Genomic DNA, 11,733 nt, shown 5'->3' with positions numbered 1-11,733 from the left:
GCACAATACAGGAGAACACCAGAGACCGGGATCGCTTTTGGCGGCCTGAGAGAGTCTCTGACTTCCTGGTGATCACGAAAACGGAAATCCTCCTCACAGCGTAGCTATCTTTAGTTGTTGGTTTTTTTTTTTTTTTAATCCACCAGGAATACAGACGTCAGTGTGAAAGTGCCACATTTAATAGAAACAAAACAACAACAACAAAAACCCAAAATCCGAAACACGAGGCAGCTACATTGAGAGCCGACTGTTTGATATATCTGTGAATCCAGCCATGATCAAAGAAAGACCCGCAGGGTTCCCGCTGAACAGAGCTGACCTTGAACCGTGTGTGCATCTGAATGCTTGGCCTCTTCTGATTACAGATCCTATCAACGTGCAGAGTGTGCGTGTGTGTGTGTGCGTGTGCGTGTGCGTGTGTGTGTGTGTGTGTGTGTGTGTGTGTGCATGCTTCCCTATGAATCATAGAACATACCGGCCAGGGGGCTTCTGGAGAAAAGAAAGGCACATATATATGACATTTAACTGGTATTTTTGAATCAAGAATAGTGTAAATCTAAACAAACAAACAAACAAAATGCTTCCTCAAGGTTAAGCAATTTGCTTTAAAGGCTCTTGGTACCTGAACTTCTGGGGGAAGAGAAGCAGAGGGGAGACCAGGAAAGAAAATATCTTTCCTCAACATCCCCAGCAAGATTTCCATGTGCCTCCTCCATGCCACAGAGTGGTAGCAAAGACATACAAAGAAGGGTGGTGTGAACGAACAATCCCAAGGAAGAAAAAAAAAAAAAAAAGACATCCATGAGAACTGAAAATAAATAAATAAAAAGTAAAAAGTAAGAAGCTATGCATTCCGTCTCAGTGCTCCACAGATTTCTCTCAGTAAGAAATGGACTTGGCAGGTAAAACAGCACATTTGACACTATACAGATGCACCAGTTCTTTAAGAAAACAAACATCTAGACCTGCAAGATGAGTGGGGGAACTGGAGCCTCTCAGTCCCCTGCTATTCCATCCACCTGATTTGAAGTTTGCTCTACTTCTTCATTTTCCAAATAAATAAATAATTAAAAAAAAAAAAAAAAAGCAAGGCAAGCTTACCACGCTGGTGTGAAAATAAGGCTTTACTTGCTTGTAGTGAAACTAGCAAACTGGTTTCTGAAAATAAGCAATGGAAGGAGAAAGAAGTTGAATTTGGGTTCTACCGCAGACAGAGAAATTCTCACTAGAAAGCCTTATGGATATATTCTTTAGCAGAATACTATATAGAATAGAATACTATATATATATGGAGTCAGGCGGTAGTGCAGTGGGTTAAGCGCACGTGGCTCAAAGCTCAAGGACCGGCGTAAGGATCCTGGTTCGAGCCCCCGGTTCCCCAACTGCAGGGGAGTCGCTTCCCAGGCGGTTGAAGCAGGTCTGCAGGTGTCTGTCTTTCTCTCCCCCTCTCTGTCTTCCCCTCCTCTCTCCATTTCTCTCTGTCCTATCCAATGACAGCAACAACAACAACAACAATAATGACAACAACAATGATGGAACAACAGGGCAACAAAAGGGGAAAAAATGATCTCCAGGAGCAGTGGATTCATGGTGCAGGCACCGAGCCCTGGCAATAACCCTGGAGGCATATAATAATTATATATATATATATATTCCTACACAGAGGGTTGGACTTTGCAGTGATTGAATTCTCTGCACACAGACAGACGTACTCCATAAGGAATGTTTCCCAGGAAGTCTACCGGATGGTCCCTGGAGGTCTTGCACGCAGGTTCCAAGCTGGTGAGTTGAGCTCCCAAGTGTTTCTCCAGGTGGTATCTGTGGAGTGCTCCTGCCACAGTGTTCTGCAGTGTTCTTTCCCGTCAGGCTGCTCCTCATTCAGCGGGAAGATCGTTACTCATCTGCTGGCAATCCTTTCATCACTCCCCTTTCTTTTCTCAAGTTCCTTTTTCTCCATGTGACCCACTTTGCTAATGTCTCTGTCCCTGTCTCTGTCTCTCTCTCTCACTCACTCTCTTTCTCTTTCCCTGTGGCAGGCTAATGGGTAGCATGGGATAAGGTGACTGGCTAAGCACTCTGGGTATCAAAGTCTGTTTGCATTCCCGAAGCAGAAACATAGTATTTGCCGTGTGGAGAACAAAGAGATCATAAATGTTTTAGTTATTATGTCCTCAGCACAGATCCGATCTGTCCCAGCTTCAGGGATCTGGCCCGGCCTAGGAGACCAGACCCCTGACGAAAGAGCCACCCCAGCCCCAGTTGGTCTCCTCTGTTCCAGAGCTGTGGGGCCATCCGTGGAGTGGGTGGTGGAAGCACTGGAGATGGGGAATGGGAGCTAAGGGAACACCCTGCCTGGGAGGCTAGGAGAAAGAGATGAGAAAAGAGAAGACTCACTTTTATGAATGCATTCATCCAATCCCTCCATCCCCACCTCCCTCCCCCCCCTTTGTCGTTTTCTTACTTGAAAAGCTGTCCCCCCCCAGAGGCCTGAGTGTCTTCCAGTGTCTAAACAAGCAACTCACTTCACATCATACACGGAACAAAAGTAGTTGGACCCCATTTTGATTCAGTTTTATTTCTTCTCCCATAAAAAGAAGCAAAACATAGATAAGCAATGACAGGAAGGGGAAAATAAATAAATAAGTAAATAAATACAGGTAAGACCGGGGCGGGGGGTGGGGGGGGCATAAGCCATGAATTTCTCCACCAAAAGTACGATCCTTTATTCTGCATCTTTTACACGACAGATTCTGCATATCCCAGCTACTCTGCGTACTGTCTGCTGGTGCAAGACAAGTCATCTACACTAAGTATTGGGGTGGGGATACACCCTTCTGTACAGCTCAGTTGTGAGCAATGCAAGCGTATACCACTACTCTAACATAGTGCTCAAAGGCTAACCGAAAGCCTCCTGCCGCCTTCCCCTCTCAGAACGACACCTCGGAAGGTCCCTGCCAGAGGCCTGGATGCTGGATCCTCACTTGGTCTTGTAACGCTGGGTCCGAGTCTCTGGGGAAAGATGCCTGGCATAGTGCACGTCATTTCTGTGGATTGCTTCTATAAACAATCGCAAGCCGGGCGGGGGGTGGGGGGAGACGATATTTAAAGCTAAACTTGATTGCTCCAGAGTTAACTGGCAGAACCACACTGTTGTGTAGGAACTGTTAATCTCCATAGATGCTCAGACATGATTGTCTCCTCGTGTCTCAACACACTAAATAACAGGCTGCTATCTGTACAGTTCACAGTACCGACACACATCGATTCGGAAAACGAAGTATAGATCTGTACTTTGCAAAGACACATGATTTTACAGGAGAGGTTTACCCAAACTTTTTCTTTCTTTCTTTCTCTCTTTCTTTCTTTCTTTCTTTCTTTCTTTCTTTCTTTCTTTCTTTCTTTCTTTCTTTCTTTCCAGTCACTTTCAAAATAGACAAGTTCACTAGCACTGCTGAATTACATCAAATGAAAGAATCAGTGAACAGAAACAGACCAGCCACTTCCCCAAGCTCCCAGATTAGTTTGATAGGTCTTTTCTTTTTCTCTCTCTCTTTCTTTCTTTCTTTCTTTTCTTTTCTTTTCTTTTCTTTTCTTTTCTTTTCTTTTCTTTCTTTCTAAATCTGAAGAAACCCCTATACATAAAAGGAAATTAATATCTGGATATTTTCTTCAGTGGTGGATTAAGCAGTTTCTTAAAACAAGATATTAGTTTGCTCTTAACTTCCAAATGCCTTGAAAGTAAAATCTACTGCTGCTTTAAAAGAACCATCAGAATGCTCCAGTGCTGGGAACAGGTATTCTCTCTAAAAAATAAAATTAAAAAAAAAAGTGTGGCCCGGGAGGTGGCGCAGTGGATAAAGCAGCAGACTCTCAAGCATGAGGTCCTGAGTTCGATCCCAGGCAGCACATGTACCAGAGTGATGTCCGGTTCTTTCTCTCTCCTCCTATGTTTCACATGAATAAATAAATAAAACTTAAAAAAAAAAAAAAGCAAGAAAACAAGGGAACCTTTCCTTCCAGGTCAACATCAGATGAGATCATTCTCCTTCACACGTCAACAAGACTTTTTGTCAGCAGGACAGAACTTGTATGTTTTGACATTTAATCAAAAAAGAGAGACTGAGAGAGAGAGAGAAAGAAAGGCAAGTTTAATCTTGGAACATTACAGAAATTAGATGATCGAACAGAATACCAATTTACTAGATATATGATTAAAAGCACATTGGTCTAAAAAATAAATAAATAAAAAACCAATAGGAACTACAAACAATATTCAGGGACAGGGGTAGGCTACAAGCCACAGTAGGAAGAATAGCCCAGAGCCCCTGCTGGACCTGGCTCCGCTCCATACATGTTCCTTTCGAGCAGGACAGCAGAAACTAGCATATCCGTGGCTCCTCTCTCGCTTATCCACTGCTGAAGCTACACACAACGTGGCATTGAATCTCACCAGAACCCTCCAGACAAGATGACACCTCGGCATTTTAGAGTTCAGCCTGCATTTTTCAATAAATTCACGTCCTGGACACAGGAAACAAAGACAGAGAAGACAAGTACAGCCAAAGAGGAAGAAAGAGCCTGTTAATAAAACAATCGTCGCCGGAGTCGGGCGGTAACGCAGCGGGTTAAGCGCACGTGGTACAAAGCAGAAGGACCGGCACAAGGATCCCGGTTTGAGCCCCCGGCTCCCCACCTGCAGGGGAGTCGCTTCCCAGGCGGTGAAGCAGGTCTGCAGGTGTCTGTCTTTCTCTCCCTCTCTCTGTCTTCCCCTCCTCTCTCCATTTCTCTCTGTCCTATCCAACAACAACGACATCAATAACAATAAAAATAACAAGGGCAACAAAAAGGGAAAATAAATAAATAAATATGAAAAACAATCGTCGCTACTTCCAGGAGGGGTTTGGTGATCAGCTGTTGAGCTTTCCTCTGGGTCTGCGTATTTCTGGAATCAATCATGCAGCCTCCCGTTTATAAAGCAGAATCCCATGAGAACATGAGAACACAAGGAAAGTATCTGAAGGGCTAGCCAGCAGTGCACCACCATGCGTGAAGAACTGGGTTCGAGACCAGGCTCTTTACCCGTAGCCAGATGAGGGGGTGGGAGTGTGGGATTCATGAATAGTGAAGCAGATCTGCAGATATCTCTCTTCCTCTCCCTCTCCCTTTTTAAGGAATGATTATTAGTATTAATTATTTATTTATGCAAAAGATAAAAGATAGAAAGAACCTCTGGTACATGTGCTACTGGGAATTGAACTTCAGGACCTCATGCTTGAGAGTCCGGTGCTTTATCCACTGCGCCACCTCCCGGACCACTCTCTCTTCATCTTTATCTCCCTCTCCCCTCTCAATTTCTTTTCTTTTCTTTCTTTTTCATTTTCTTTTTTGCCTCCAGGGTTATTGCTGGGGCTCAGTGACTGCACCATGAATCCACTGCTCCTGGAGGCCATTTCCCCCCCCCTTTTGTTGCCCTTGTTGTTGTTATTGTTATTGTTGATGTCGTTTGTTGTTGGATAGGACAGAGAGAAATGGAGAGAGGAGGGGAAGACAGAGGGGGGGAGAGAAAGACAGACACCTGCAGACCTGCTTCACCGCCTGTGAAGTGACTCCCCTGCAGGTGGGGAGCCGGGGGCTCGAACCGGGATCCTTGAGTCAGTCCCTGCGCTTTGCGCCACGTGCGCTTAACCCCTGCGCTACCGCCCGACCCCCCCCCCCCAATGTCTATCTGTATCACCTAATAAAGAAAGGGGATGGGGTGGGTAAGAGAACGGAACAGAGAAAATGGCTGTCAGATCAGGGAGATATCATGCCAGCATCAAGCCCAAGTGATAACTCTGGTAACAATAAAAAAAAAAAAATTAAAAATTACGAGTAAATGTTCCCTTCCTATAGGGGCAAATGAGAGATAGCTGAGTATTCCCCTTAGACCTAGCCAACAGCACCATGCAGATGAAGGTGGACGGTAAGGAGTGTCGATAGATACGTTGATGCTCGCAGCCGGGGAACTCACAGACCCCTGAAAACACCTCCGAAGGTTACTGGCAGCACTGAGGCTTCGTATTTCCAAAGATACTCAGAGAACTGTACAAGGACTCTGTCTGAAGAAGTGCAGGTGACACCGACTATCTGTTATATTACACACTGCAGGACAGACTGACTGAGGTGAACTTGTGGTCCTGTCCTCACAGACTACATGCTCTCTGGACACATGCCCCGAGGTCACTGAAGTGGCCTCTAAGACAGGGCATTAGCTGAGTGACACATCAGCGGAAACATGACTGAAAAATAAGCAGGTGCTGGTCACTGTCTGCACTAAAAAAAGCTTTTTTTTATTGATTTCCTTTTGTTGCCCTTGTTGTTTTTTATTGTTGTAGTTATTATTGTTATTGATGTCATCATTGTTGGATAGGACAGAGAGAAATGGAGAGAGGAGGGGAAGACAGAGAGGGGGAGAGAAAGATAGACACCTGCAGACCTGCTTCACCGCCTGTGAAGCGACTCCCCTGCAGGTGGGGGCCGGGGGCTCGAACCAGGATCCTTACGCCGGTCCCTGCGCTTTGCGCCACCTGCGCTTATCCCACTGTGCTACTGCCAGACTCTCCCACCTTTTTTTTAATTGTCCTCAGACTCAAACACAATAAATTGAACGTGTAAGAACAAGCTAATGCTCAAGCCTATCTACGTAATCATTTTGCATCTATCTACAACGATACCAGACTTTGTAAAACATTTGCTCAAAACAAAAACAAGACACAAAGGTCCACTATCACCATAAAATTAATACTCATGAAGCTCCTCCTCAGGGTTCAATCTGTTTTCTCCTTTCCAGGTCAGTACAGGCACCTAATCCCCAACATCTGATTTAGTCGGTGAGGAAAATAAAACAAGAAAAAAACAAAAGACAACATCCCTCTGCGACTTTCTAGAGGTAACAGTGGACAAGTGGCCCTAACAACTGTATAGGGTCAATGAGTATTTCATCGTTATTAAAGGAAACCGATAATATATCACTGGCTTGCCACATAACATATCCGTACTAATATTCACACCTTCCTCTTGTATGCACACTCACATGTACAGTGAAGACTTGCACGTTCACAGCAGATGCTATCAGAGACATGTCTTTCGTGAGTGTTTCCTCGAGGATGTCGAACTTGGATGCCTGAGTTGCACAGCAGATGTCATCGGCGTAGATGAACTTCCTTGAAGAAGTTTCTGGGAGGTCATTGATGTAAATATTAAATAGGGTAGGAGCCAGAACAGAGCCCTGGGGGAGGCCACTTGAGACAGGTCTCCATCTGCTAGACTTGTCACCCAGATGCACCCGGAATCTTCTGTTTTGGAGAAGAAACAATATAGTGTTGGCCACCCATGGAGGCAGGCATCTTGAGATCTTGACTAGGAGACCACGGTGCCAGACCGTGTCACAGGCTGCTGTGAGATCAACAAAGACAGCACCCGTCTTTAAATTCTTCTGGAATCCATTTTCAATGTAAGTTGAGAGGGCCAGGGCTTGTTCGCAGGTAGATCTTCCTGGGCGGAAACCAGCTTGGGCGGGTGATAGGAATTTCTCTGTAAGAGGAGAAATACGTGACAGAAGCAGCCTCTCAAGGAGTTTGTAACACACGGAGAGGAGAGAAATTGGTGTATAGCTGGCGGCCAGTGTTGGGTCTTTCTTTGGTTTCAAAACCGCTATAATCTTCGCATGACGCCAAATTTTGGGCATAGATTCGGATTCCAAGATGTGGGACAGGAATGTAGCGAGCCACTTCTTTGTTGCGGGACCCAGGTTAAGAATGAGTTCTGGGGTGATGTTATCATAGCCAGCAGCCGTTCCTGGTTTAACCCTCTTCAAAGCGTCTTCCAGTTCAGACAGTGTAAAGGGAGAGAGTTTTGGAGATGGACAAGATAAACGGAAGTGGGATGACCACTCATGGGAAATTTCTCTTTTCCAGACTGGGTTGATCTTAGCACGTCCAACTTGAGTTAGGTGACTGGCCACTGAGTTTGGAGATACGGGAGGATGGGAGACGGGAGGGGGTTGGCTACCGGCACCCAGACTATGAAGAAGCTTCCAGGCCTTCCTACTTGAGTGGGTGAAGTTCAGACTTTCCGTGAGTTGTTGCCAGCGGGCTTGGTGTGCTACATCCAGGGAGGCAATGAGAGGGTCAGCCACATCTGGGTCGCCCGACTCATCATACTGCTTTAGTAGTTGCTCGCATTCAGCATCAAGACAAGGCGTATAGTTAGCACATCTCCCAGGAGGAATGGCTTGGGAAGCTGCTTTGAAGATGGCTTGGTGGAAGCGCCTGTAGGAATCTTCAGAGGGGATAGAGTTAATTGGAATTGCAGGAATAGATTTGTTGGTAAGATCACTGAACAGACGCCAGTTTGCTTTCCGAAAGTTCCATCTTAGAACTTAGAACATCCTCGAGGAAACACTCACGAAAGACATGTCTCTGATATCTGATTACTGTAAAAAATGGGGACTAATCCCTAGCACTGCAAAAACGGTATCATCTGTTTTCCACCTACACCATGCCTTGGCCTAGCGTGAGCTTAATGTGCAGCTTGACGATACGAGAATCCGGCATGAAGCCCAGCCAGTCTATCTTGGCGTTACTCTCGATCGCACCCTGTCATTTCATGAACATCTCATAAAAACTGGAATAACATCATTGCAAGACTGGCCAGCTCCTCATGGGGCGCGAGCGCTTCCACACTACGATCATCCTCTCTGGCATTATGCTATTCCACTGCAGAATACTGTGCCCCAGTATGGTTCCGTAGCCCCCATGTCCACTTGGTCGATTCCAAATTATATTCCTCCATGAGGATAATTTCTGGAACCATCCGTTCCACCCCGGTTCCATGGCTGCCAGTTCTTAGCAACATCACCCTGCCAGATATTCGTCAGGATGCGGCATCATCTAAGTTCATTTCCCAAGTCTACGCTCGACCGGACCTGCCAATATACGCGGATATCTTCGCCCACCCTGTCCAATGCTTGACGTCTCGTCACCCAATCTGGTCCCCTACACCTACACTGAACTTCTCTGTTCCAGTCTCTTGGAAACAGAGTTGGCAGTCAGCTGAGGTCAAGAACAAACACCTCATCACAGACCCCTGCAAGCATCAACCCGGCTCTGACCTAGCACGTTATGATTGGGCCCTCCTCAATCGCTATCGAACAGGCCATGGCTGGTGCGTCATGTTCCATCGCTGGGGAGTCAGAGACGACCCGAACTGCCCCTGCGGCTCCAGACAGACTATGATCCACAGAGTCAACGACGGCCACCTCTCCAGATTCAAAGGAGGTCTCGAAACTTGACATCAGGCTCAACCTGACGCTGTTGACTGGCTGCGGAAGAAGGGCAAACGCTAGAAGAAGAAGCAGATGCTAACTTCCTGCCTGATGCCCACGAGGACACGTTTCATGCCAGCGTTCAGACTTCTGTGAATGTAGCCATCTCCCATCTTTCACAAGCTATGTCTGATCCAAGCATATTATACTTGCAATTACAGAGTCACATGTGAAAAAGGAGACGTGCATATATACCCACACCAGCTCCGATTTACATGTGTAGTATGGGGCATGGTGATAGCAACTCACTCTCAGATGCTGGCTGGAAATGAGACTGTCAGTATATACTTGCATAATCCTGTGTTATGATAAACATCTATGCTCATGGAGGTAAACAGGAAATATATATATATATATATATATATATAGAGAGAGAGAGAGAGAGAGAGAGAAAGAGAGAGGGAGGGAGAGAGAGAGAGGGAGACAACTGCAGACCTGCTTCACCGCTTGTGAAGTGACTCCTCTTTGTCCTCTCCAACCCCCCTTCCCCCTGAAGGTGGGGCTCCAGGGACTTGAACTGAGATCCCTGAGCTTAGTACTCTGTGTGCTTGACTGGGTGTACCACCACCTGGCCTCAAGCCTTGTCTTGGATACATTTTAAAAATTGTTTCCAACTCTTTGGTCCTTCCATTACTCAATTTGATTTGCAAGATACAGAGGAAGCCAACTTTGTAACAGGCCACTGGAGATCAAAGGTTATTGTTGGAGGGGAAAGGGAAGCTCTACTCCCATCGAGGGAGAAGTGACAGGAGGAGGAAGATAAGAGGACTCTGCACTCCAGCTCCATCAGCACCCGGAGAGAGAGAGGGAGGAGGAGAAGGAGAGGGACAGATGGAGGTAGTAATGGAGTCATGAGTGGCTTGGAGGGGAGGAGAGGATGGGATCGGGAAGAGAAAGGGGCAACTATGTATCATGTGGACAGGTAGTTGTGGAGATGATGGCTGGCCCATGTCTCCAACCTCAGGGGAACTGCGGTGGCTTGCAGGGGGGAGACTGAAGATTCAGAACCCTGGTAGTGGGAATGGAGTGGATTTGTACCCTCTTTGACGTGTCATTATGTAAATCAATACGAAATCACTAATAAAATTAAAAAGAAGAAGAAGAAGAAGAAAGAAAAAAAGACAGGGTAGCACTTCTGGAAGCATGTCAGTTCTATAGTTAATTCTATCCTGCAGAGACAAGGCCAGCAGGGAGCTGGCTATCCAGATAGACCCTGTCTGACACCAGACCGCTCTGGCAAGTGGCCATGGGCCCCACCGAGTGTCTCCCAGGGATGACAAGGGGTCACGGCTGCAGGCGGGGGGGGGGGGGGTAAGCTAGAGAGGACCTTCTGGAAACACTACAGGTCACAAAACCTCTAAGTGTTCAACGTGATCAGAAACGTAGGGAAGCCACTGGAGTCTTCAACAGAACAGACTGTCATGATGTTCCTACCTCAGGGTCAAAAAAGTCTGGTGAGAGTGTCAGTGGGTCCAGCCCCTGTGGAGAGCAGTCTGGAGAACTCTCAGCGGGCTGGAAGTGGACCTGCTCCATGGCCCTGCAATTCCTCTCCTGGGGATAGATCCTAAGGAACCCAACACACCCATCCAAAAAGATCTGTGTATACATATGTTCTTAGCAGCACAATGTGTAATAGCCAAAACTTGGAAGCAACCCAGGTGTCCAACAACAGATGAGTGGCTGAGCAAGTCGTGGTCTAGATACACAATGGAATACTACTCAGCTACTAAGAATGATGAAGTGGTTTGGGGAGACAGCATAAAGGTTCTGCAAACGACTTTCATGCCTGAAGCTCTAAAGTCTCAGGTTCGACCCCCAGCACCACCTAATAAGCCAGAGTTGAGCAGGGCTCTGGTAGCTTTCTGTGTGCCTAGCCTTCTGTCAAAAAAAAAAAAAAAATGAATGATGGACTTACTCTCTTCACCTCCTCTTGGATGAAGCTGGAAGGAATCATGTGAAGTGAGATCAGCCAGAAAGAAAAGGATGAGTATGGGATGGTCTCACTCATGGACAGAAGTTGAGGAATAAGAACAGATGGGAACAATGGTGGGGGATGTTCCATGCCGGAAGGCAGGTTGGACAACATACTCTACCTATCACCCAAGGAAGATGGGTCCTGAGATTAGTGCAGCCTAGAGTGTTCTTGCCGTGACCACAGAATGTGAGCTCAGAGCTACAAGGATGCAGAGGTTACACAGGCTCCTGTGCTGAATATGGGCCCCAGATCAAATCGATGGGATTTACAGTTAACAATATTTATACACTTTCCCCATATTTGGGAGCGACTCTCTTTCCTGATCCAGCTTTCTAGTCCTTTGTCCAGCCATGACACCATCTCCCCAGACAATACCATGGGTCTACCTGCATGT

At 46.4% G+C, this 11,733-nt stretch overlaps 1 protein-coding gene across 3 annotated transcripts in view; it reads right to left on the bottom strand.

Moving 5' to 3' along the window:
- Window positions 1-1,548: 1,548 nt before the first annotated feature.
- CXXC4 (CXXC finger protein 4) overlaps window positions 1,549-11,733 on the bottom strand; it is a 35,454-nt gene continuing 25,269 nt past the window's right edge. For all 3 annotated transcript variants that reach the window (XM_060186323.1, XM_060186324.1, XM_060186321.1), the window contains one exon: window positions 1,549-2,360. In XM_060186323.1, coding sequence (XP_060042306.1) covers window positions 2,217-2,360 — 144 coding nt within the window. In that variant the 3' untranslated portion in view covers window positions 1,549-2,216. The remainder of the gene's footprint in view (window positions 2,361-11,733) is intronic.

This window comes from Erinaceus europaeus, chromosome 2 (genome assembly GCF_950295315.1).
Source record: "Erinaceus europaeus chromosome 2, mEriEur2.1, whole genome shotgun sequence".
Classification (NCBI taxonomy): Eukaryota; Metazoa; Chordata; class Mammalia; order Eulipotyphla; family Erinaceidae; genus Erinaceus; species Erinaceus europaeus.
This window is presented reverse-complemented; position numbering and strand designations above follow the sequence as displayed.